The 27,493-nt window shown below is 51.3% G+C and overlaps 1 protein-coding gene across 4 annotated transcripts in view; it reads right to left on the reverse strand.

Annotated features, from left to right (window-relative positions):
- LOC149352956 (SUN domain-containing ossification factor) overlaps nucleotides 1-27,493 on the reverse strand; it is a 102,948-nt gene that overhangs the window by 71,529 nt on the left and 3,926 nt on the right. Inside the window, exon 1 of one of the 4 annotated variants that reach the window (XM_089582162.1) lies at nucleotides 947-1,678. The exons of 1 other annotated variant lie outside the window; for it this stretch is intronic. In XM_089582162.1, coding sequence (XP_089438288.1) covers nucleotides 947-1,125 — 179 coding nt within the window. In that variant the 5' untranslated portion in view covers nucleotides 1,126-1,678. Of the gene's footprint in view, nucleotides 1-946; nucleotides 1,679-27,493 lie in introns of those variants that run through there. 2 more of the 4 variants (XM_089582161.1, XM_089582163.1) reach the window with 2 other exon arrangements.

The raw sequence follows: 27,493 nt of genomic DNA on the forward strand, positions 1-27,493 counted from the left end.
AGTACGCGCAAATGCATTTTTCCAGTGCTTCTGTTATTTGATATGATTATATGAACACGTTCAGAAAACTTCTCGAATATATTCAAACGTACTTGTCCGCATGAGCACTGAGCAGTGCCACTGTCTGCTCCGGCATCGTTTGTCGTTCTCTTTACTTTTTCTGCAGCAATCTCTTCCCCTCACGATCATACATTCGGAGCTCCTCGAGTGCACAAAGTTTCGGCTTCCCCAAAAGAGTGTAACGTAGAGAGCACAGCGCTTCATGTGCGTCTCTCTCAAAGCAGACATTTGCTTCTCAGGAGTCTGCATGCAACGTCTTTTACGATGTTTATTTTCATCCTTAGTTTTGCTGTTTTCAAAGCGTACGGTCCTTGCTTTGCATCGAACTGTCCAGTTTAATATCGCAGCTTTCATAACTCGCATATATACTTCGACGATACTTCCATACTTCAAACTTGTTTAGGCCACTTTCGCGTATCAGCTGTGACGTCCTTTTTCAGAAGTTTTACTTTAATTGTGCTATTTCTTTCGTCTTGCAACGTTTTTCTTTCTCAGAATTTTTTACACAGCCTTTATCCCTTTCTCGTTTTGTAACTGCGAACGCTTGAAGATCTCCATGAGGAGCTCCTTACAGAGGTCCTGAGGAGAGGACCTGAGGAGCTCCCCAGAAGCGTTCCTGACCTTCTGATCAGACCCTAGCGCATCGCGTCGTTTCGCTTCTTCGTTTCTCCGCACCGACGACGCAAACCACCGGCTCTTTTTTTTTTTTTTTCGTGCTGCAGTCACAAAATCTCGGATAGTTTTCACGCACGTTTAAACTGGCTGGTCGAGCGGCCTACTGAGTGGTCGATCGGTTAGTTAGCCCATTGATTTGAAAGAAGCTGAAAAAGTTGACATTGAATTTCGGGGACGTCGAGGCACACCGTACTTGCGGTGAAACACTCACCCCGGCCCCACAGGTCGTCGCACGCGCGGCAGCCAATCGGGGAGGGAGGTGGAGGACGCCCACCGGGCAGCGTCCCACCGCGCGAGCGGATCCAGAACGGCCCGCGGCAGCGCAAGCAGACAGGCGACGCTCAGCAGCAGGGAGCACTGCAGCTGGAACACGCTACTCGCGGAGGACATGTACGCTCGCGCTCTCCGCAGTCGGTCCCCGCGTACACCGCACAGCTGCCCGCGCGGCAGCCAACGCCGCGGACTAAACACACGCCTCGCCACGCTCTCGGCACACGACACACGGCCAGCTCGTCGCAGCTCGACTGGATCCTCAAGCGGCGCCGCCGTCGGCGTTACTGCCCTTCCTGTCCCCTTCCCGCCTGCGCGCAAGGGGACCAGCGTCTCGTTCGCCTCGCGTTATCGGCGCGCCACGCAGCTCGGGCGAGCGGCGTCAACAAAAACAATGGCCAGGCGACGGCCCAACAGGTCGCCCCCTCGCCGTCTTCTAACCACCCTCCGCATTCACCTTTGTTTCGAGTTATTCGTGGCCCGCGGATTACACCTCCACGTTTCTCGCTGTTTTAGCGGCCGGCCGCCTCCCGCGGACAAGCACCGAGCGTTGTTATCGCCCGCGAGCACGGGCCATAGGAAGTCATCACGCGGAGCACGCAGGCGTGGAGAGTTTCCCACATCGCGTTTACGCAAGCGGCGGCAACACAGCGCGCGGTGAAATGGACGAAATGAAAATAAAACGCGGCTCATCACACCCGCAAACTACATCTCGTATGCCGCACCGCTGCCTGGTTCTCAGACATCGCTGCGGAAACCGCCTTTAATGATGGGCGCCATCATTAAACAATGCTTTTGGACAATATTTCATTATGGATTTGAAAAAAAAAATAGAAAAAGAACAGATATTGCCTTCACGATGACTGCACGCAACCGACAGAGATGACCGGTTGTCACCCGTCATGGAATACAACCCAGTGCACATTTTTCCTGCGCGCACGCTGCTTTTCTACTGTCACGAGTTAAATGTGAGGTATCACCCCACCGCGGTGGCTCAGTGGTTATGGCGCTCAGCTGCTGGCCCGAAAGACGCGGGTTCAATCCCGGCTGCGGCGGCCGAATTTCGATGGAGGCGAAATTCTAGAGGCCCGTGTACTGTGCGATGTCAGTGCACATTAGAGAATTCCAGGTGGTCGAAATTTCCGGAGCCCTTCACTACGGCGTCCCCCATAGCCTGAGTCGCTTTGGGACGTTAAACACCAATAAACCAAATGTGAGGTATCGGAGATGATGATGAAAACGTTTATTAAAGCCTTAGTTGAAGGGAAGGCTGATCGGGGCCCTAGTCCGGGACGCCGTTGGTGAAAGCCGCTGCCCGTGCTCTGGCGACGAGGGCTCGTTGTTCCTCGAGGTCCGAGCTGGACAGGGCCGCCTCCCAGCCCTCCCGCGTTGGCTGATTTATGATCTCAATGCTGTCATTTTTCTGACAAGCCCATACCATGTGGTACAAGTTTGCCTTCTGGCCACAAAATTTTCACTGTGCCGAAAAGGACTCGGGCTCAATGGCGTGAAGCGTAGCTGGGTTATTGAAAGACATAGTTTGTAGCCTGCGAAGGTGACATTCCTCTGATTTACTGAGACCCTTAGCGGGCCTCGGGAGTGTCTGCCTTTCAAGGCGCAAATGTTGCAATATTTCTGAATATGTCGTTAGCGGAGAGGGGGAGCCAGAATCAGGAAGGGAGGACGTAGAAGGATGCCGGGGAAGAAAAGCTCGGGCCGAAGCGTGTGCGCGCTCGTTTCCTTCAACTCCCTGGTGACCTGGTACCCATATTAATTCCTTCCGTTCAGCTGAAGTCCTACATTGACTAAGAATTTTGCAGGCTAGCGGCGTGATTCTGCCACGCATATAGTTTCTATAAGCCACCTGGGAATCTGTAACTATGTATTTAGATTCGGAGTGCGTTGCGGCTAGGGCTATCGCTACTTCCTCCATAGCCTGTGTATCCCCGTTACGAACTGAAAGCCCGTCCACGACTTGCATTTGGTGCACCACTGAGATTGTTGATATTCCTTGTACAGGACCCGCAGCGTCCACGAAGAAGGCTCCTTCTTTTGTTGAATAGCACTCGTTCATCTTCTTGCTCCTCGCCACTCGTCTAGCATGATGATGCTCCGGGTGCATGTTTTTGGGAAGCGGAAGCGTAAGGAATTTGCTCTTCCACTCTTTAGGTATATCTTGTCTCCCAGCCACTTGCTGCGGAAAGCTAATGTTTAAATCTTCTAAGACCCTGCGGCCGGTCGTAGTTGTGGCCAGTCGCACTACCTGGCTTGTAAGATGGGCGCTATCAATTCATCAGCCGTGTTGTGTACCCCTAGTTTTAGTAGACGCTCCGTAGATGCTTTCATGGGTAGGCCGAGTGCCTTCTTATAAGCCGTTCGAATGAGGTATCGGAGGAAAAAAGAAATTACCTACAGCTTGTCATAAACATAAGTTTCAAATTAAAGCTTGATGCAAGAAACCGGTTTCTCTTTCGGGGTAAATGTGACGGCGCTGTACGCACGTGATGCTCGTCTTTGTCCCTTGCGTACCGTAAACCACATATACGCAGTTCAATTAATTACGTCTAGGCAAGAATACCTCGAATATTTAAACGATTCCTGGATAAACAATACTTCCCTAGTTATAACGCCAAGGCCTGCAAACGTGCGGATCCGAGAAGTTCACAGTACGCGTTTTTGCATTTCGCCTCCATCGAAATAAGGTCACCGCGGCCAGGACTGAAAACGAAACCTTTGGAATCGCGCGCCACTGTAAAATACCACTGGTTCGAAAATTAAGATCCCAGCCTCGTACTTTGTATTAAGGGTAGGGACTACGTGGTGACGGCAGTGGACGCTTCAAACTGAACTGTGATCCCCAATCTTTGAAATTTTTAATGAAATGCACATATTGAACGCTAGTTGGAAATGAAGCGTTTGTAATCGAGCGTAGGAGACAGCAAAATTAAGAACGGATCCAAACTACCAATGGCTTAAAAAGTAACAACTGGGTCCCTTCTCAGCACTTGGGAAACTTATGGGCACACGGGCCTGACATCACGGACAATAGGAGGGGAGATAGGGGAGACGCTCCGACTCTGCGATAACCGAGATAGCACGAAGACTGCTACTGGAGTTCATTATCCAGTACTGAAAAGGGGAATTTCTCGTAGTCTGACGTCAGCCTCGCACGTTCGGGTGCTGGAATCTCGTAGGTATGTGCGCAGCTCCAGTTACACTACAGCAAGCTAAAAAAAAAAGAAAGCAAACCCACGATGGCTTGTTCCCGGGGAGTCAAGTACTAGCGCGTGCGGTTCCTTTTACAGCTGCTGTGAATGACAACTCAGCAGACTGGATAGGCGGAACTATTGCCAAACATTTTTAGTACAATCACAAACAAGATTTAAGAGACCACGCAAGAGGATTCTGAGGGACGATCTCATGCATTGAACTAAAGTTGAGCCGTGGGCTGAGGAGACTTCGTTCCCATACGCCGTGCTGCTAATACGAGACAAGGTCGCGCAAAGCGCTTCGTTCCTGTCGCTTGGCGTAGTCCCACCCGCGCAGGTAAGGCAGGTCATTTCCGAGGGCGCTGCGGAACGGCGAGCGTGCAGCCACGCAGTCCAAGGCGCCACGCGACGATGCGCCCCAGTCTCGACCATGTTTGCCCGCCAGCGGCACGCACGCCGGAACTAACGCGCCGTGTAACGTTGGCGGCGGCGGCCGCCGCTAAGCAAGGTCGCCGCAGCCACAGACGACTGCGCGCCACCAAGTCGCGCACAGCGCCAAACAAGTGGCGAACGATGCGCCAAAGGCTTCGCCCCACACTCCGACGCACCATGAGCGGCTTAGCCTTCGACCGCCGGGAGGCTTCCGAGCAGCGGCCGTCGGCCCCCCACGCTGCTGGCTTCCGAGTAGCGCCCCAACTGCAGCAGGCTAACGCTAAGGACACAAACGGCTCGCAGTTATAGATGCGTGTGTACCGACAGAGTGAATCGACGTTGGTTTGCGATGTAGAATTCTTAGATCAGTGTTCTTTCCGCACTGGGGGCAACGAGAACAACATGAAAAGAAGGAACTGGTACATGCCGAACTTCAAAAGTATCTCGCTTTTAGCACTCGTGGCGAAGGGCCTAATAGCGGTGTGATACAAGATGCTCGGAGTCTTGCTCAACAAGCTACACCACTTTTAAGATTAGTCACAAGAGCGTTTTGGTTGGCCTTGAGACGTGACAGAAACGAGTTACTTAATTCACAAAGTTGGCGTTTCTATGCCTATTACTCTTCTGCAGCTTCGTGTTTAAACTACTGAAACTGAAACAGCAGCGCATGACACCATTACAAAACAGCTCGTGAGTCGTAATTTCAGTGCTTAATTAAGCGAAGACCGAGAAAAGAAAAGAAAGCCAAGACGGAAGACAAACCAGAGCGCAGCATATGCCTGCCGGCAAAGGCAGACAGTGCAAGTCATGCAAGGAAAATTGCAATGAAGCTAAGAGCCGCAAAGAAATCCCCGACAGGAAGAAATCTCGGCGCGTGAACAGACAGTGACGGAGAGAGAGAGTGGAGGAGGGAGAAACGAGAAGCCGGCAAAAACGACGGAGGCGTTTTCTATGCCTCCTTCTTTTGTGTGCAGGGTGCCTCGCCGCCGCGACCGTGGCTGATCGTCGTGGCGGGCAGAGTGGCCCTTCCGAGCGCGCTTAAACCAGCCCCGTCTGGCCGAGGGTCTCAACGCAGCATGGGAAAAGGAAGGGGGGGGGGGGGGGGGGGGGGGGGCACGCTTTATAGGGCGACGCGTCGGCGGCGCGAAGGTCGCCCGCATCCCAGAAGACGTTGCGATGCCACGCTGGCTCGAACAACGTGGCCGGCAGGCGCGCACAACTATGACCGAAAATAGCGACCCGCGGGGCGGCGGAACAACCGACGCCCGCGGCCCCACAGCTAATCCCGGAACACGGCTTCGGGGAAGGCGCAACCGCGGCGCCCGGCGCGCTTTTGCTGGCGCGCGACGCGTAATCCGCGGTTGCATAAACCGTGCAGGAAAAAGCCGTGCACCTAGGACGCTCTGCGAGGCAGCAGAGCGGGCATACGCAGACTATACGAGCTGTTCGGCGCGTGTTCAGTTTGACGTTAAACACGCAGGCAAAACACCGCTCTTCGCGAAAAAAAAAAGCGAGAATCACCTCGCAGCGGAGCTTTGATCGGAGCTTTTTAAAAGGAGCGCTAAACACACACACGCAGCCTGCTGACTCCTATAAAAACAATTTGTCGACGCCAAGCATCGACCGGGAGGGTGCTGATGCGAAGTGCTTGCTGGTGAAAGCAAAGGCCATTTTGGCCCCGCATCGGCATGCGATCCTCGTAGGTCCAATGGTGCCGCGGGAGTGAATGCCAAAGAACGCGGCACTCGGGACAAGAAAAAGAAAAAGCCGCCCGGTTGTTGTCGAAAGCCGGCGAGAAATTCCTTCGGCGACAGCGCGGAAAACAAGTCTCTGAGCGAGTCCCTGCTGGGTTTCTGTAAACGCGGCACGTTCTGCCGTTCATGAACAGAGACGTCAAGATATCGTCCACAGCGCGGGACCACTGTGACGCTAGCGTTCTCACGATGCGTTTGATCGGTTGATGCGCTGATCAGAAAATAACGCGCCCATCAGAACTGTCCAGAACAGGCCACGGACCGTATGTCGCTAACCAAGGCGATGGCGCCACAACACTGTCACCCGCAGTGGTGGCCCAATGGCTTCGGCTGCTGCGATGCCGGTGTACAGTCTTTGTCAAAAGTTTAGAGCCCAGGAGGTTAACTTCCAAGCTTTATACTGGGACTCCAGGAGCATATGGAAGTCCTACCTATTGCAGGAGGCAGTACCAGAAATCTCATGTCCAGGAAATTTGGGGCGCTAGAGATCCATTAACAACATCACAATGTAGCTCAAAAGAAAACCCCCTGGGCTCCAAACTTTTGACAAAGGCTGTACATTAAAGAACATTAGGTGGTCGAAATGAATCCGGAGCCTCCCATAGCCCACGTGCAGTCTCGGCACGTTAAACCCCAAACACCGTACCATATCACGACGCAAAATAACAGTCATTCTTCATTCCGGTAACAAAACGGAAATGACGTCCCTGAAGAGCCACGGAGTGCACCGCACGTTGGTGTGATGAACTCCGTGGCAGTCCACCAGTCCAATCATCCACAGGCACGTAACAGCAATGGACGCTACGCAAAAGGACACAGGATTTGTTTTGGAAGTAACCGCTGAGAAAGCTCGGCCTCCGAAATCTCCGATAGGCTTTAGAGACTCGTGAGCACGCACCTGTGAACCGCTCAAGTCAAAGCGCAACAAAGACTACCACGACTGCGCGGCCAAACACTTGGGTGGCTGCGTTACAACGAGCCCGATCGTCTTCCAGCGATCAATACTCTGCGCCGCCGGACCGCTGTCCGCGATGGCGTCCCGCTTTTGTCACGCGTATCGCGACCGACCCGAGGTCCAGCCCTATCGCAACACCCGATACCAGCGGCACGCGTCATCCTTATCGCGCCGAGCTGGCGACCGTAGGACGGCTTCACGTCAGGAGCGCGGGAAGGTCGCCTCTGTATACTGAGCGCAAAGACAACGACCTTTCTACGTCCATTAAACACAAATTTGGCAGCGATATTAAAGGATGCCACTTGTAGAATTATTCCAGCTATAACCAGGGTGTCCACCGAGCTACAGTCTTCAAGATCTCCGACTTTTCCACGTTTTCCCCGACTATTTCAGGCAAAATTGCCAGACCACCGAAGAGTGAAAAAGGCTTAGTGGCTGATGGTAATGGACAGTGTACATGAACTATTCCCAGCAAGGAAACGATTTACTGAAACCGCAAACGCCGCACTGAAAATAGATTTGCTCTACCTGTTTTACATATCTTTATTTTTTTTACCCCCCCCCCCCCCCCCCCCCCCCCTGATGGAAGCCCAGCTTCGAGCTGTGATTTATGAAGCAACCGCTGCTGCTCCTCTTCCATCTCTGACACTGACGACAGATTGAAGTTGGCCTGCATCGATAGATTACTGTGTGCTAATTACAAATGCGCCGCTCGCAATGAAAACGTAGCTTCTTTATAAGCTAGAAAGCAAAAAAAAAATTAAACGTATAGGTACCGCCACTACTAGCCGCTTTCGCAAGCAAGCTGCCGTGCGGCAAGGTAGCTCTTAGAGTGCGGATCCCTGAGGCTATAGGTGTATACACCGCCATTCACTTTCAAATGGTGATCACGGAGGCCTTCTCGATGCTGACGTCATAAGTTTGAACCCAGCAGAAAAAAAAACGAACCATCTTTAAATCCCATTTTCTCAGCAGTAAATGAGTATCCTGTCGCCGGAAAAAGCATCATCACAGCCAGAACAAAAAATGGACGGTGTTACTAACAGTGCCCATTTAACTCCTTCCTTACCGCGGGAAAATAGGTAATTTCAGGGTGGCGTGCGCAAAAAAAAAAAAAATCGCCCATCAATTTAAACATGATTCTTTACTGCAGAGCGTCATAGACTAGCTAACATAATTCTCTTTTAATTATAGAAAAAAATACATATATTGCCTATGAAGGAAAAAATCTTTTACAAATTTTCAGAGACGCACGAAAATTTCCGAACGTATTATACATACCCTGTCAGAAGATAGCAGAATGAACAATCGAGAATAAAGTTGTGCGTTATGAACATTCAAAGCTACAGAAATCTTCGATCTAAACTTTTCGTCAGCAAAAAAAAAAAAAAAAAAATCAAACGCTCGAGCGCAGTATTTTCGGTGCGGTGCCAAGGTTGGCCCCGGGCCGCAGGGCAGAAAACTATGACCACTACACTGGGCCTGGAAAGCAATGAATGTGCTCGGCAACGGTGGAAACGAATGTTACAGACGCGGGCACCTGTCGACAGACCGGGAAGAGCGGAGTAATCATCCGTGTCTGAATTAAAACAAGACGAATGGACATCATGTTTTCGCACAAAGCAGTCGCCTGCATCTACAAAAAAAAAGTGTCGATGCTGAAAAATTACAAAAACACCGTCGTTGCTCAGCAAGATCAGTAGCTCGAGCGCCGAACTTGCCGCGATCACTCCATGTTGACAGGTCAAGCGCAAAATTTAAAAATACTCCCTCATAGGGGAGAGGAAAAACATGATTTCGAAACTGAAGTACAGTCCTCTTGCAACATACTGAACAGCGTTACTTGACCACAAGCAGCCCGGATTGCTCACAATGGGTCATTTCGCGCCATCGTTTAAATTGAACGACTTAATAAGGGTATACGTATACCTTATTTCAACTCTGAGCATCTGACATTGGCAGTAAGGATGTAAAAGCGAAAGTTTCTGCGCACAATTGGTTCCGCCTTCTTCAGTAAAAAATACTTTGGAATGTATACCTTAGTTTCTTGATCAGCACTAGCTGGCCGAACTTGGTGAGGAGAGCGGCATCAGCGCAGACCAAAACTGTATGCAGCGCTCACTCCGTGGAAAACCAAAAGACGAAATCAATCCAGGCGGACACGAAGTCACGCCTTACAACTGTGCGAAGAAAGAAGGTGTGGCAAATGAGCAAGGACCGCGTGCTGGGCACTCGCTGTACTGTCGTAATTCGCTGCAGACAATGTTAATTAAATTCTGCTGGCCGTTTTCTTTGGCTCTGCCAACTTTCGTGATGCTATCACTGAGAATTCCCTGATTTCTCCAGGTGATCAAAATTTGCCAGATAATTACAAGTTTTGCACGTTTTCCAGGTCGCTAGACACCCTGTTAACCTATGTCAATCTCGCAAAATATCGACCAAGTAATAGAAATGACCGCAGAAATGAAAGGTTCTGAACAGTACATAAAATCTGCGCTGACTCTTCAAAACGTTAGGCGTAGTTTACAATGTCGAGAGACAACAAAATTGGGCGTGATGAGTGCCAAACTGCCTACAGGGCAATTAGAGAATGGCACAGGATGTTTATCAGACCTCCTTAAGCGAGTCATGAATGCCACAGCGGCACTGATGCGTTTAACCTAGCAACGTACCAAGCCAAGCGGAATACTAGGAAGACACCCAGCACCCTGCAGTAGCAATGGCGCGTGTCTAAGGCGTTGTACCGCTGTGCCCTGGGACGCAGGGGTTCTATTCTTGGCAGCAGTGACCACATGCCGATTAAGCATAAACTACAAACGCAAAGGCGCCCAGGTGGTCCCACAATTCGATGAACGCTTACTGGACGGCAGCATGTGTACTCGTTTCGGAGCGCACCACCATAGGGCGCCTCCTAGCGTCTCCGTATAGTCAAATTACCATTCTGACGTAGAATACCACGCAGTTTCCAAACACTGCATCCGCTAACCACGAATATTGGGCGCACATTAATTTAGCAGGCAGAGCGCATACGTCTTAAGATGACGCGGCAGAAGACGCGGCATAAGAGCTTTCATTATCTCAGCGAACCCTGCGCGCTCCATTGTAGCCTTATGTGAAACAGCGTAATCTTCAGGGGCAGACTACACCCACTGAACCTTTCGCTCGCTATGTGCATATGGGAAAGACTCAACGTGGGCACTTCAAGACAAATGGAGTTGGGAATGTCACCTATACGACTTTTCCGCTGAGAAGTGCAAACATACGAACGACCAGGCAACAGCCCATAACACAAGAAAGGCGGCATCAGGTGATGGCATGTGCACAAGCCTCTATGTACTGCCAGGTCGGAATGAAACGTGAACGCCACCTATGACAGACCACAACATTTCTTTTTTTTTTTTACTTTCACGTATGGCGAATAACTACAAGTAATTCATGTGTACAGGTAAAGTACCCCCCCCCCCCCCCCGTCCCTTGTCGCGGAATAGCACAGCAGAGTCCGCGCTTGAATTCCGCCCGGTAATCGCGGATTTATTTTAATTGCAGACACAACCAGCCACTACTATACCTGAACAGCCAGCGGAGCATGCAAAACGCAAGCCGTGACACGGATTTGTTCGCATTTTTTTTTTTTTTAAAGCCAGCCGTGGCTCAATTCAGCTGCGCGTTAACGACAGCAGCACCGCAAGGTGTTCCTTGTGCAACTACTTCCCACGGGCGCGCGAACGCGCGCGCTGCTGAGGAAAAACGAAGAGGTACAGAGGTGAACGCGGAAGAAACAGAACATGGCTCACAAGCGCGACCACGACCTGCTTGCGTTTTTCTTTCCTCCCCAATGGACCTATCCTCGGTGGCAACAGCACTTCGCGCGTCGGAGCTAAAATATTAGCGGGCCGACCCTAAGAAATGCGAACGGACATGCCTGGACACCCGTTACTCAGAGAACGGCGCACGCCCAATACGGAGCAACAATTACGAGATTGGCGTGACGTGGAGGATTTTCCACTAAATACGACGCGTCGCTCGCGTATAAGCGCGGCCTTCTCGCGGCGCAAAATGGACGGTCTTATCCTCCAGGCTGTGTCGACAGCTACCTTGTCTAAGGTGTACCGCGAGCGCCACTGTATACGGTCTCCTTTTTTAATATAGGGCCACGCAGAAAGCGTTAACCGTTCCATTCCGCTTCGCACGGGAGAGAGAGGACAAAAAGAAGGAAGGTAGAGATGTTAATTTTCCGAGCGTCCAGTTCGTGACCGAAAGGGGACGCTGTGAAGTGTAAAGGCTATAGCGAGGGAAAACCAAGACAATGTTGCAGGCAACAGATCCTCGCTGCTGTCATCGAAAGACAGAAGGTTGCTTTACAGCAAGCACATCCTAACGTGTAATGCACTGTGAGCCGTGCAGTATATACTTGGGTTTTTCTACAATGCAGGCATCGCTGGTTTACTTCCGTAATGCAGGTAAACAGGCTTCTCAAATGCAGGCGTCAATTTTCCTTCGACGAGAACACTGTCGCCGACATCGAAGCGGAGTATTGTGCGCGCGGAAGAGAAAGCCATCGGCCGAAGATACCAAGGTCGCGGGTTCGATCTCGGCCGCGACGGCAGTATTTCGATGGAGACGAAATGAAAAAAAAAAAAAAACACGTGTTGTGCGATGTCAGCGCACGTTAAAGAACGTCAAGTGGTCTAAATTAATCCGGAGTCCTCCACTACGCCGTCCCTCATAGCCCGAGTCTCTTCTAGACGTTAAAACCTCACAATACACAATCCAACCAGTTTAATGTTACCTCCGTGATGCGCAAGAGTCAAACACGCCAATTAGCATTCATGCTACGTAATGTGGGGTTTAACGTCCCAAAGCTGCACGCCATGCTATGAGAGACGCCGTAGTGGCGGAATCCGGATCAATTTCTACCTCCCCGGGCTTCTTAACGTGCACTGACATCGCACAGCACACGGGCGTTTTTGTATAGTTGGCCTCCATCGTTCAATCCCGCGCCCTTGGGCTCAGCAGCCAAACTTCACAGCCACCATGCCTACCGCGACGGGTCCCAATTAACATATAAGCCCTGTAACGCGACGTTAGTGAAATTCAGTAGCCAATGCTGTTGACGGGGTGCGCTCTCTCGACTTGCGTTCCTTTTTAGCAGGCGTTGCCCTGACGAATGTGCAGTCTTTGCCAAAAGTAACCAGGCTGCATGGGTTGCTTCTCGTAAAGTATAGCCCTTATGGTGTCCCAAAAGATCAAACAGTTCTTTGACAGAGAGGACAGGGGTTCTCCTTGCCGTGCAGAGATTTAGAGCTTTAGGGATGGCATAATAGCTTTAATATACGACTGAGAAGCAAACCGTGCAGCCTGGTTACTTTTGGCAAATGCTGTACATTCCTGTAAACTAAACTGCAGTCGTAATGGCGTCTAAGAGCTAAGCCTTCAGAGAACGCAGCATAAAAAAAAAAAATTCGCAGTGCTGCGTTGCAAAATTCGAGTGAACACGATTTCCGCTCTGCAAAAGCGAGGAGACATACAATGCGAGCGTGCGCGCACACACACGCGTATGCTGGCGGAAAACGTTCAAGCGCAGGCTGTTTTTGTACCGCGAAGTCGGCGACTACCTGGCAGCTGTGCGCTCGACTTGTTCTGCGTCATACTGGCCGCAAAACGAAAAAAAGGGAAAATAAGACATTTAAGAGCAAAGACGGCAAAATAGCTGACCTGGACGAGATAAAAAAAAAAGGGGCGATGCATGTCCAGCTCGAAGCCAAACAACTGTCCTGAGAGCTGAGGCCGCACATCCTGTACACAGCGCGAAGGCAGTGCCCCCGGCTTTTACAAGGACGCGACGCCGATGGAGCAGTGCACCGCGATGTGGGCGCATCGTGCACTCACATCACGGCGGCAGGTGCATCCGCGCGCTGCCGTCAATGCGCCGCACCCCGTTTGACGACGTGCTCCTGGCACAGGTCCGAAGACATTCTGGGATTGGCAAAATACCGTCACGCGCTGCCAGCGTGCACGGAATTGGGTACGAGTACTTAGACTCACCGTTTTTCTCGTTTCAAGTAAAGAGCAGAGTGGTTAACTATTACGAGGCAACGAAAAAAGAAAGGAGGCGCCAGAAGGAACCTGGTTACAGGTAAAAAAAAAAAAAAGAAGCACTTGCAGCGTGTAGAGCTACTACCGACCGTGCCATAACCAACATCCGAGACAAAATAGGGATCTCTACCCAGTCACTAAATTTGGTGCCCATAAGACCACACTATGTAATGACTCCAACGGCTGTAGGTCACGCTTGTTACCCGTGGATACTTCACTTAAGCATACCACATAGAGCGTAACCTTCGCGAGATGATGCAAAAGAACTGCGAAGTAAGTTTTGAGAATGGAGCACCATTACCACTTCGATCGCGACTTTTGCGAGACCCATAAAATGGAGTCGGTTAGGTGACGTGACAGTCGCGACAGCGGTAGTAAAAATGTGTCGGCGCATCTCGTCAGCGTGTGGAGAGGGAAAGACGTTGCACCACAGGTACTTGCGGCGAAGACCACAGCTCAGCACCGCGTCAATGCGGTTACGCACGCCAAGATCAGCGGACCCGCTATCAACCAGGAGTTTCAAGTAACGGAGCTAAGACGCCTCAGGGACAATAATTCTTTTCTCGCTCCACGTTAATATATATCTTAGTCGTTAAAATGGCAGCCTTTCATGCCAACTGAGGAGAATTTTCGCACAACGCCTGCAGAACTTTATTCTGGTTTCTTCTGAAGCGCATGAAATCGCCTCCGAAAGATATCCTGCGTGTACGCGACCACTAAGCGTCCGTGAACAAACCATGCTTGTTCCTGAAGTAACTGCCTGTGACATATAAATACGTCAGCAAAATAATCAATATTAATTAGTAAACGCCCAACGAGTGACTATCGTCGGTGGTTCAAGAGCGCACTTTTCGTGTGTGTTTGCGCACGCACCAGGTTTGATTCGGACTAGAAAAGCTAATGATAACAAGCGCGCAAAAAACTTGCGTAGGCATACGAGAAAGCAGATATACTGAAACTGATAACGCAGCATCCTCGCGAAAAACAAACTATGCCGTAATATGTTCCAGAACGCACAAAAGAGTAACATTTCGAACAGGACAGAAATGCAGCACTTCGACCTTGATATACCTGTGACCAGAAACAACCGAGGAAACGAAATAGTGGAAATTAAAGAGGTAAGCTCGGCTTTTATTTCCCGTTCACCGAGATGGCTAAACACAGTGCTTTAGGAGTGCAAACGACGGAACTCTCAACTGCCTCGAGCGTTTCCTTCTCAAGGTGAGCGCACATTGGCGGTTTCGCACACGCGGCCATGGGGATGCAGAGAAAGCTGCTGCGAAGGAGGACACGCAGCCGCCGCAAAGGGTGCGGGCCCCCTGAAATAATGAAGGCGAGGAACCCGACGCCTGTTTTTTTCCCCTATAGTGCGCGCCCGCTTAAACACGGTCCTGGACAGAGAAATGCGCGGTCGCTCACCCCCGTATTTCACTTCGCGCAGCTGCGCGGCGGCGAGGCTGCACGTAGGAAGTGAAGAGGGAGAGAGGGAAAGGCACAATAGAGGCGCCGCGGCTGGTTAACGGGGTCGCGAGGTCGGCGGTTGTTATGCACAAGGCTCTGTGCACAGGGGCCCGCCTGGACCGCACCGGATGGCACGGCAGAGAAGGGTCCCCCCTTTCACGGGTTAGGGCAAAAAAGAAAGCCGAGTCATGAGGAACACTCGGACAGAAAGGCGACAAGCCCACGGGGCCGGGAGGGCTGCGGGGTTGAATACAAAATTCCCCAACCGGTATTTTTCGTCAAAGCAAAGTCACGACTACAAGATTTCACAAAAATAAACGAAAACGACAAGGCTCCCACACGGCAGCGCGTCGGCGGTGAAAAAAAAGGTACTACTGAAGTTAAAAAAATGGGAACAGAGCTAAACTCACGCAACTTATGGAAATGGTTCAGTGCATCGATACCCCAATCGGTTTGGCTTCCTAATGACCGTAAAAAAAAACGAGAAAAGGATAAAAAGAGAAGACAAAACCGCTAAAAGCGTTCGCATACGTAAGAATCTCCACTGCTGTGTCTAACGGGGCCAGGGTGTGTACAGGAGGGACAGCAGGGAACCCGATCCCGGCACTGATAAATACCGCGACGGAGGACCGAAATAGAACACAGGTGCGCGCGTGGGCCGCTCTCCGCATTTCGCAGTGGGGGCTCCGCGCTGGCGTAGCACAGACACACAACTCGACCGAGCCGATGCATTTAGGCGGAGATGTCGCAGCACGTCGCAATACTTGGGAGAACTTGGCAGCCCAAAGCCAGAGCTAACTACGACGGCGCTATATGCGCAGCCAGCCGACCAACAACTTCGTCCAGACTGGGAGCTGGACACATCGTTTAGGTCTGATTCACTGAAAGCCAGAGACAAATCGCAGAAAAAAAGTCGAAAGTTGCACTCGCGCGCAGTTTACCAGCGTAGACATAAGCTAGCCGCGATAATATATGCTTCGGGAGAAGGCCTTCCGGTACGACCGTCCAAGCTGAGCAAATATCCGCCAGTCGGGTGGTTCTCGAGGCGAGCTCGGGCCGCAGGACAGAGGATTCGGCTCGGCTCAAGGCGTTAGAGAGGCACATAAACGAGCGCTCTTCCAAACCACAGTGGATAAAACCACCGACGAAGCCGCGGGCGTGACCAGCAGTGAAGCCCTTACCACGGCGGTCCCTTGCTAGCCACAGAACAGGAAACTCGGAGTTCACAGCTCGCCCTCCAGGAGCCGCGGCGGTGAGACGAAGCCAAGTCGATCGCAGATCATCTACATATGTCGGCAAGCGTTCACACCAAGACGAGGCAGGCAAACGACTCCATAGTAGTCACAGGGGTGGGACGCGGCTCCCACTCGTTAACTGATTCCCCTAGCGGGAATGCGACCAAGAGACCCCGTCGAAGCCGCATCGAGCCGACCAACAGCGCTAACAAGCGGCGCACAGGATTGATGGCGCGGCGGCTGTCACGTCACATGCGGCCCGCAACGATCTCCGCAAAAGATGACCGCGTCTATCAGCCTGCGAAATCTAATTATTGGTGTACTATCAACAACAAATGAAACGCGAACAAGAGAACTGAAATGCCAACACAAACACACAAACATATAAGCTCCAGGAGAGGAAACACAAGCGAGATTGATCAATACTTCTAAAGGACAGTCTTTGCGCCTTCGAAGTGGACTTAACCTGCGCTATTGGTCGACTCGTGGTCGAGTTATTGGAGGCTGTTAGCATACAGGAGACGTTTAAGCGGAGACGCGTACCGGTTTACCGGACGCCGGCTGCGCACGCGCAATGACATGGGTGGGGTGAGGCATGCGTCGCTTCCTAACAGCACACTTCACGGAGAGTTTACAGTGCGGTATTTCGTGCTTATGCGTACGCTAAAAGGTATTATTAATGCGATAGCATTTAGGTTGCCGTCTTGCAAAAGCCACCGGGTTTCTCCGTAACGAAATTCCCCGATTGGTCGAGAGGCTCGTGACGTCATCAGCAACGCCAAATTTGAAAATCTGAGGATTAGAACGTTTGAGTACCTTCCTCTGGATTATCACACGGGATTGTACTAACCCGACACATTATTTTGCATTATTCCCCCTAATCCACTTTAATTCACCCAGTAATCCCCATTAACAATCCCACTAATCCACAAAAAATCACCCACGAATTCCCACTAATCCACCTTAATCCATTTTCCGGGGTAGGCCTATTTCCAAAAATTTGGGGGCCCTTTAGAATACTTTGGGGTAGGCCAAATTCCAATGCTGTCGCATTTTCTTTTTTAAGAACGTGATTAAGCAAGCCCCCACTAACCTGGAACTTCGAGTGGTGCTAAAAATAAAATGACAGGAAAAAGTTCAAACGCGGTCGGCGGAGCGCCACATTATATCCTGTAAGGACCCAAATATAAGTTTTAACTTAATTCGTCGCTTCAATGCCGTTTTAGTAACATTCTGGCAGTTAAAGAAGAACGTGGGCAACGCCACGCCAGGATGTCTGCATTACCCGCAAACAGCTGCAAATTAAAAAAAAAAAGATCTAATTAAGCCACAAGGATTGACAGGAGGCAGGTCTAAATCAGACGGGATTACATTTATTCATGTACACATAAGGGCTTCCTTAGCCGGTCAACTCCGAAAGAATCCCAACAGCTTGCTTTTGGTCGAAACTTTGACAATGGCAGCGAAAGGTTGCCTTTTGCTGCCAATACTATCTGTACGAGGAAGATAGTTTAGTTTAGTTTATGGGGTTTAACGTCCCAAAGCGACTAAGGCTATGAGAGACGCCGTAGTGGAGGGCTCCGGAAATTTCGACCACCTGGGGTTCTTTAACCCCAGGTGGTCGAAATTTCCGGAGCCCTCCAGAGGCGGGGGGGATAAAACAGTAGCCAGGCCACTACATGTATTTCCTGTCCAGAGCAATATCCTGGCAATGTGCATTCCAAACAGATGCACAGAATAATCAGTCTACGCGAGTAAACGATTGATGCAAGTCGTTACGCCAGCCAGCTGTTACAGAGCTGGCTGGTCAGACTCCCGAATTCAGCGGTTTTTCACTGATCAGGCCAGGGGCAAAAAGCGCCCGCGCTGCGGATTCAAAGCAAACTAGGCAGTTAGATATTTGTTTACCACACCTTACTTACTCTCTCCTGCTCGGAGAACTGCAGGGTGCGGCTAACATATTACTAAAGGGACGTAACGTGACAAGTAACACGCATACACTCAGACTTTGGTGCTCCTCTAAAAAAACGCCAACAAGTGTGGCTCCGAATGAATCCCGAGATCACTACCCGGAGTAATGCGCATCGCTCGAGGACAGATTTGGAGCGCCAAACTCTGCTCCCCGCGCTCGTAGCCCGACGAAAAACGCAACCGAAACTCTCAGTGCCGAAATACAACCCTGCTGCTTCCCAAAGCTGCTGCTTCTTTCAGCACTCGAGCGCAATCAGTCAATGGACGTAAACGCAAGCGATAATGAACCCGGCCACTGCCCGGCAGTGATTCACGTAAGAGCCCTATCGGCGGCCACTGCTCCACCTCGCGCTACTGCTGCGGGTGATCCGCATGATGCAATACCGTCGCAACGTTCTCCTCGCAACCTATCGTATCGCGCGTGACGGAGATGGTATGCGTCGGCCGCTCGCGTTTCACGAATGTCACCGAAATAGTGAACCTACGTTAATAATATGCTTCGTTCGAATTTCACAGCTATACAGAGCTGCTATGCTGCTGACGATGGTGGTGGTGGTGAGACACGTTTACTAAAACAGCATTTCTGTTAGGCGTTCAATAGGTCCTGGGCCAAGGTGACGAGGGTGCATTTCAGGTTCAGGTCCAGGGAGGCGAGCCAGAAGGGCCATGGTGGGGGTGGGGGGAAAGGATAGGCGGGGGACTGGAAGGCCGAGTGGCACTGCGTAAGGCAGTGTTCTATATTTGCGTGTGTGTGTGGACAGATTGAGCACTGAGGCGTGGAAGTGCACAAAAAAAAGTTTGGCTGGTGTACGAAGGAGATTAAATTGTATTCGGCGACGAATGCGAGCTTCACGAATCGATAAGGTTGGGTGCAGCGGTGGTAGATCAGCTAACTCCGATTTTTGCTGCGTGCAGGGGAGTAGGACGAAGATGTACCGGCGTAGTAAAACAACGAGGCAGTGGTGCACCAGCTTTAACAGGAAAGATTTCCGTCCAACGTAAAGCCTCGAAGGTAGATAACCTGTCACCTACCGCAGCGAAGTTGTAGCCGACTATACGAAGGCCGCAAACGACGGAATGAACGCGCGAGTACAGCAGACACATGAGGCACGCACTCGACGTTCAGCGCGAATCACTCGGCTGGACAACCCAGCTCTACTTCGAGGGAGGCGAGAAATCGCCAAATATATCGCCGCTTCCCTTCCTTTTTTTTTTTTTTTTCGAAAAGCGCAAAAGGCCCACCTACAGCGTTCTACGTACATAGGACATAAACACAAACGACTCGGCGTCACCGGGCGACCGCTATCAGAGAGACGAACTTCACGCGGGGGCGTTCAATAAATCAGGCTAAAGTGGTCGCGTGCTCGCGGGCTCCCGAGAAGAGACTCCCGCGATCAGACTCGGCGGCCACTGGCAGCAAAAGCAGCAGCAGCATCTGGGACAGGAACTGCAGGCCCCACACGAGCAAACCGAAATTCCCGACTGCACCGAAGGAAGGGCCGGCACGATGAGTTTATACGCCACGGAAAGCACTCGACCGCGTTTCCTCCACACCGCCGCGAGCGCCGGCGGCGCACACAGGTGCACACACGACTCCCGCCCGATCCTCGCCGCCAGAACAACAGCAGCAGCAGCCGGCCGACGGAGCACTACGTGACCGACATCACGTTTTTCTCGTACAGCGCCTCCGAATACCTCCCCACTGACTGCCGAGAGGCAAAGCGCTCCTGGGCCATTCACAGAACACTGCCGACGCGAAGGAATGTCCTTGCTGCAGCCCATACTACTACTACTACTACTACTACTACTACTACTACTACTACTACTACTACTACTACTACTACTATAGTGAACTATATTTCTAATTTATATGCTACTACTGGCAGTATTTGAATGCGTTTTAATCAGTAGCAGATGCATCCCGCTTCGGGGTATACCCTCACCGGTGGCTCGGCGGCCACTCCGCTCGACTGCACGCCACGAGGGTATATACCCCAACCGTCCAACAGCAATGTTGACAGGCGCCGCAACAGCATTAAAATATAACAAGGTGCTTTTATAGAATACAATTCTTAGGTGATCCTCCTGAAAGTGCCGCGTGCACCCTGAAGTGCACACGGCCATCAAGAAGAGCACGAACACCGATAGCTGCTTAAATGGAGCATGTATTTTCTGCGAGATGTGTGAAAGAGCCGAATAACAGGTTGGTTTGATTGGTTTATGGGGTTTAACGTCCCAAAGCGACTAAGGCTATGAGGGACGCCGTAGTGGAGGGCTCCGGAAATTTCGACCACCTGGGGTTCTTTAACGTGCACTGACATCGCACAGTACACGGGCCTCTAGAATTTCTCCTCCAAAGAAATTCAACCGCCGCGGCCGGGATCGAACCCGCGTCTTTCGGGTCAGCAGCCAAGTACCATAACCACTGAGCCACCGCGGCGGCCCGAATAACAGGGTCGAGGTTGTCCTTAAATTGCCTTCTAAAGTATACAGCAGCGAAGACAGCCTAAAGAACGCCGTCTATCACTACCAACGTTTTGCCATAGAGTTAAAGGCCCCGTTCGCCAGAAAATCCGGTCTCGGCGTTGTCAGCGAAAAATCATGGGCATAGCTCCGGCAGGTGGTCCCCAGAGAGCAGCCTAGGATGCAGGTGGGCTACCTAGGTCACGTGACCTTGCTGCGTCATCACAACCTGCAAACCGGACAGTGAGCAAACTGCCCACCGTGGCAGGTGGCAGTAAAATTAATGGGAATTGGTCGCTCGGGAAGAGCAACCTAGGCCGCACAAACGCTACCGCAAGGAGCACTTGCCATCGCAGAGCAGTGGCACATCGCTTAACCGCTGCACCACTGCACCAGGAGGGAGGGGTACGAGGACTCCCAGCCATCTATGAATTTAATGTAGATTAGGTTTAGGTTTATGGGGGTGTAACGTCCTAAAGCGACTTAGGCTATGAGGGACGCCTTAGTGAAGAGCTCCGGAAATTTCGACCACCTGGGGTTCTTTAACGTGCGCCGACATCGCACACTACACGGGCCTCTAGAATTTCGGCCCCACTGAAATTCGACCGCCGCGGCCGAGGTCGAACCTGCGGTTTTCGGGTCAGCTGCAGCCGAGCGCCATAACCACTGAGCCACCGCGGCGGCTCCGAATGTAAAGTAGCGAATGACCTTCAGCATATGTGGGAATTAACCCATTACGCTATACCCTTAGGGCGGAGCTTAAGTGTCCCCTCCATTTTTATCTTATTATTATTACTACCCCGCCTCGGTGGCGCAGTGGTTGGGACGCTCGGCTACCGACCGCAGGACCCAGGTTCGATCCTGGCCGCGGCGGCCGCGTTGCAATGGAGGAGAAACGCAAACAGGGGTTCGTGTGCTGCGCTATGTCAGCGCACGTTAAAGAACTCCAGGTGGTCTAAATTAAACCGGAGCCCTCCCCTACCGCGTCTTCACAGCCTATGCGTCGCTTCGGAACGTTAAACTTTACTATTGACAATTTTACTACTATACTGCTACTACTGCTACTACTGCTACTACTACTACTACAAAGAAAAACCACACTTCCTTTAGTGCTGACAAACTCCCCGCACTGAGAGCTCCGAGCGACGCTATCAGGGGAAAGGAACTCGGGGCTAGAGGTCAGGAAGCCCGTCACTCCTATGGGTTTTAATGCGAAAGCACTACTCCGGACGCACCAACTCCGAGCAAGGATCCTGTCATACCCGAGTTACTCCGGTGAGTTCGGATAAGTTCGGAGGCGCGTCGCGCCAGCAGTAGCCAATGGGAGGAGGGCGTCGCGCCACCTAGGTAACGTAACCTTGTGGCGTCATCACAACCTGCCCTGGCAGTTGGCAGTTAAATTAATGACTGGTCGCGAGAGGTTGCTCAAAAAGAGCAACATGGGTCGCACAATCCACAACGGTGGCTGTGACAGAAACAGCCACCTGCCAGCAATACGTATTCAGTATTTTTTTGCCAGCTAACTATCGACGTGTGGTTGAAAACAACGGTGACAGTTCTTTACAGCCCTCCTCCCCCGCCCTTAAGAAAAAAAAAAGGCTGCACGACCCCAGCCGGTGCTGAGCGCGTGGTAAATAGTCGTACAGTCGCCGTCAAAAGTAAATGGAAGGCGACTTTGTCAAAATTTAATTTATTTAAATCTAAAGCATAATGGTCCATGTTTGTTGGCGCACAATGCAATTCGCACAATCACAATTAGTCTGCACATATGTATTCAAGGATGCATGAATTGAGTGGGCAATGATTAAATTTTTTCGTTAATATTGCCTTCCATTTACCCTTGACGGCACCTGTACATTGGCCCTGAAAATGCTGCGATGGCTGGGCGCGAGGGCCAAGTGGATACCACATTTTTCTGTTGTATACCACTTGGACGGGATAAAAACCGCTGCATGATGAGCTTGATTTATACGTTTCGGATCCGAGTTGCCGTAACATCCTGTCGTGCAGCGCTCAGCGTATAGTATCGCCCAACGCTCTTACAGCGGAAACGTGCGACAAAAACATGTTTTCATAGGCGCACAGAATGTGTACAAGAAGATAATACTGCCAGCCAGGTATGAGACACGTTGCTTTCATTACAAAAAGGGCGAGCAGCTGAACACCACTGGAGTATGAAGGATGCAAGTGCAACGGTCCCATGTTCTGCAGTACAACATATAGGGTCACAGCGTAAAGGACGTTGTTCAGAAGAAATGTGACTGTTAATAACAAAGGACAACGCCAACGTTCGAACCCAACGTAATTTTCTTTTGCGTTTTTTAATTCAATTTTTTCCGCCCCTGAACCTTTCTCTTCGTCCAACTCTCGACTTCATAAACCTTTCACTATTTTCAACTTAAAATTTTTCACAATCTTTCAGAGGCGGGAACCCAGCGTGGTACAAAACAGTGATGCCGTTGTTGATTCCACGGTGTTAAAAAAAGTGACCTCACTGGTGATGCCGACCATTTCGTAAGCCGTGCTCTTCACGGTAGCTAGTGTTGCGCCCTTCACAGCATTCCTGAATTTGTATTGCGATGACGCTGCTGTCGGAGCACTATAGGTTCCACTTTTTAAGAAACCGAAACTACGCTGCAGAAAGTATCGAACTGTACCAGCGCTGCGATTCATTATGAGCGACTCAGGGGTGACTGGCGAAGTGTGAAAGAGGCCGTTGTCTCCACCTCCCAGTCTACTGAAAATCGCTCACAGCAGTTGGCTGGATTCTGAAAAGATGTTCCGGAACCGCTATCAAAGGTAGATAAATACAAGTGCTTTCCCACGCGAAGACAAGTCCTCTTATCGAAACGTTGGCAAGCTCCCTGAGGCTTTCTCCTTCCTTGATCACATTGCGTTCGCAAGAAACACATCTACCTTCCCTCTCTCTACCATGGACTTCACATAACGCATTTCGCACAAACTGCGAGCGCAGGATAGATGGGACCCGGAAGTCGGCTAGCCCTTGTTTTATTTGATAAAAGTCTGTGACGCAAGGTTCCGGCTTCGATCCAAGGGCAGCACGCACATTTTAATAAGACTCAATCGCATGGTCCTGCACGATGGCTGCGTTGACTTTGACTTCTCCGAAGGATGCGGACCCGTCCTCGTCGATCAGCAAAGTGGCTAAATTTTGCGCCCTTTTCTGGCTGGGGCATATTACTCGCCGAAAGGAAACGAACGCTGGCGACGGACAAGGAATAATAGCAGTTTTTCCGGGCGCCAGTTACGACAGGCCGGCGGCGAAGCACAGGGATAGCGTGCCCGCATTCCTTGGCTCACGCGTCTCTGCTCGCCGCGCTCTTGAAAAGGGGTTGGGACAATTGGTCACGCAGTTCCGAACGCCCGCCCGCGGCGCCCTCCGAGAGGCTCGACGACGTTCTGCAGGCGCGACCAGGCTTAACTAGACTGCGCCGACTACGACGCCTCACCGTCCTCGCATTCACTAGCCCGCACTACGTGAGCACCGCTTTCTTCAGGTAAAAAAAAGAAATCCGGACACAGCTGGCCTACACCGCAGGAGTGTCGGACTTCATCCCGACAATCACCGGACGAGCAGCTATTGTGTTCCAGTGGCGCGCCAGCCGTGCGCGGATTCTGGGAAGTACAGGCGCCGCCTAACAATCGGAAAAGTTTCGCCGCGACGTCTACGTCCTCAAGACGCGGCCAACTCTCCCGATCCGTCACCTGCTAGATACTGAATGGTCTTAACCGACGATCGTGGCACCGAACCGCAAGAACATCATTTCGCCGCCGCATCCGCAAACACTGCGTCCAGCCCGACGCGTCAGCCAGACACGTCGTCAGGGGGACCAGATTCGGCGGAAAGAAGGCCGTAATGTTCAGAGCGTGCGCCACAATCCGCAAACTTCGACCCGTAGTGCTCGACGGCCCGTGTGGTCAGCACCTCTCGCGGCAGACATTTGGAACGCATTGTTTAGACGGTGGTGACCCCAGAGCGCAGCGCTGAGCGCGCAGGTCAGCATGTCTCCACAAGTGCTGCATGGTGGTGGTCGCCGTCGGCATACTCGCGAGTGGTTGCGACGTTCTCAGGGGCCGTGCCGCAAAACTTAGCGCGGAAACGTCGGCAGCCAGCCAGCAGCCGCGTTGGTCAGACGCTATCAAGGCACGGAGCATGCGACTTGCGCATGCTCTGCGCTTTGCAGCTCACTGCACACGTTTACCGACGCGACGTAAGATTTTACTTTATCAACGGACGCTGAGATAAGTGACCGCGAAACCCTGCATCGTTGAGGTGGTGGATGTAACAGAAGAGCTCGGGGGACATAGGTGAACCTTGGAAGACGCCCAACGTCATGCCGACCGAAGACTGGCGCCGATGTTCACATACAGCATACTGCCGCGCAAGGTGCCCCTCAGAGCTCGTACGACCCGGTTCCTGCAAGCGGTCGAGGTTGTACGAGCTTCGCTTCGATTGCATATGAATTGCCATTAGCTTGCCGGCCATAGAAGGAAACACCTACAGCAACAACCAAAGCAACAAAACACAGCTCACGACCAAATCGATGTTCCGTCCAAATTGCAACCAATGTTTTTTTTTTTTTCCTTCCCCCTATGCTTGCGGCTACCGCATAGTTGTTTACTGACGTTTCCTAGAATCGAAGCAACCAAACAGCTACTCGAGAGGAGATGCAGGAAGACGATACCGTCTCATTCTGGTGAGAAAACAAAAACAATGAAAACATGCAGCCGCAGTGTGAAGACATGATATGATGCGTGCGTGCGCAACAGCGTCGATAGTACGGTCGCACGTGACCGCAGCATGTCTTAACTTCTGTTCAGATTGGCGCGAATCTTGTTTTTAAAACTGCAGGGCGTGCTCCGTTAACTTTTGTCTGCCCTAGGAAATGATTTGGCAATAAAATTCCGTGCCACGCTCGGTGCTGCTAGGAAACCGCCTCCCTTTAGATAAACTGCGACGTAACTCAACAGAAGTAAACTTTTTTTTTTTTTTTGAACGACGTTGCGTGGCTCATGCTTGCAGTTCCCTCGCCTTCTGCGTCCTGTACCTCTACTGCAGTAGTCTCCGCCGAGCTCTTCTGTCACATCCAGCGCCTCAACGATGCAGTGCGGTAACTGCAGTTTCGTACTTTTACAATAAAACCGCCCCAGAGTTCTCATACACAATGCACATACTATCGCGCGTGCATACAAAGACATACTATCGCCTCGCTCAACTAACAATGGAAATAAAACGATTTCGATGCGACTTCACCGTCGTGAAGCGAAGTTTCGGTTCATATACGTCAACACTTACACCTGCCCAAATGACGTCAGTGGGTTCGATTAATGAAATGATTGTAAAGTATTGAGTCATGAACTAGAGCAGTAATATATATAACAAAAATTAACCAACTTCCTCGGGCGCTACGCTCCGCCAAGAAGCGCGAACCGTCGCGGCTTACTTTCATAAAAAACCGAAAGTGGCACAAACGAGCAGCAGCGGCGCAGCTCACTATTGGCAAGGCCCCGTCACACGCTAAAGTGAGCGAGCAGCAAAACGATAGCGGTCTCGGCGCGCGCACGAAACGACTGCACGTTGTCTCCACTCTCTTCAGTACGCACGCCGACGCGTTATCGCGTCCAAGGACCGTGGCGTTCGAGTGCGCATCGGCAAACACAGCACGCGCTGCAAAGGAAAGGGGAGCACCACCACGTATCAGGCACTGCTATAACCGGGCGCCTCCCGGATTACGGTGCGCGGAAGGGAAATACGCCAAACAGCGGTTCGTGTACTTGCCGAAGCAAGCCCAGAGAAAGCTGCCAGATTAGAGAGAGCATGGAGCACACAGTAGCAGTACAGCGACCGACCGCGTCCAAATTTCTTTCAGGCTTTTTTTTTTTTTTCTGCTAACAGCACGATAGTAGAACACACATGCAGTTGAAGAGTCATATGATCATGGTTCCCCTAAACGACCACGCAGATCATTCGTACGCCATGCATTTTTTTGGACGAGAGGCTGAGAAGGCGCAAATCTCAAGGAGGCAATACTACACACTAGCTCGCACCGACGTTAAAGAAAGGACCACTGGTCCTCTCTGCAACGCCAACGAGCAAGAGCGGCGTTCGACATCAGCAGGAGCCAGACTTGATCAGGTGCGTCCAGTGTGCCTCCAGCTGAGACGTCCGCATAGAAGGGCCAGTGGGCAGCTGCCAAAACGCACGCAGGGATGCGCACAACAAAATTGGACGCATGACGGCAGCTGCATCGTCTCGAGAATTGTGACGTCACAGCTGGCAGCACATCAGTCGTTTCTGTCGACGTGTCATCAATGCCTTAGTCGCCCAACCGCGTAACGCGCTCACCATGGAGAATTTATTACGGTATTTCTTTTTTTCCTTGATGCAGTTGTGCGGCGCATAAGTTCACCCTGTTGACGTTCTACTTGTTTGTCATGGCTTGAGGAAACGAAAGGAAGGCTCGTCGCTTCAGCGATATCATTTATTTTTACGGCCCAATAGGCGCTATTCAGCTATTTTTTCCCCCAAATGTTCGAGGCCACGAATGATGCGCCAAGACGTTTCCCATGCCGAGCGGTCGCCACTGAAGCACAAAGCAAATCAGGCAACAAAGCGAAAAGCTTACTTCTCCGCCTTCTACACTAAAAAGTTAATATCCAAGCAGGAGAAAAAAAAATGCAGCGCCACTTTTCACCGTGCCAGTGTAGCCTTTCATCTATGGCGGTGAAGCAGAAGCAGTGACTGGTGCGAAACGGTTTCTTTTCCTTTTTTTTTTTCCTACACAGTACCTAACACACGAGCAACGCATGCTAAACAGATCAAGCGATGGAAAGTAAACTCGTCCCTTTATGCCACCTCGCATCGCTGCGCGCGCTCCAGTATGATGCAAC

Source organism: Amblyomma mixtum, chromosome 3 (assembly GCF_055824585.1).
Source record: "Amblyomma mixtum isolate Tamu chromosome 3, ASM5582458v1, whole genome shotgun sequence".
NCBI lineage: Eukaryota > Metazoa > Arthropoda > Arachnida > Ixodida > Ixodidae > Amblyomma > Amblyomma mixtum.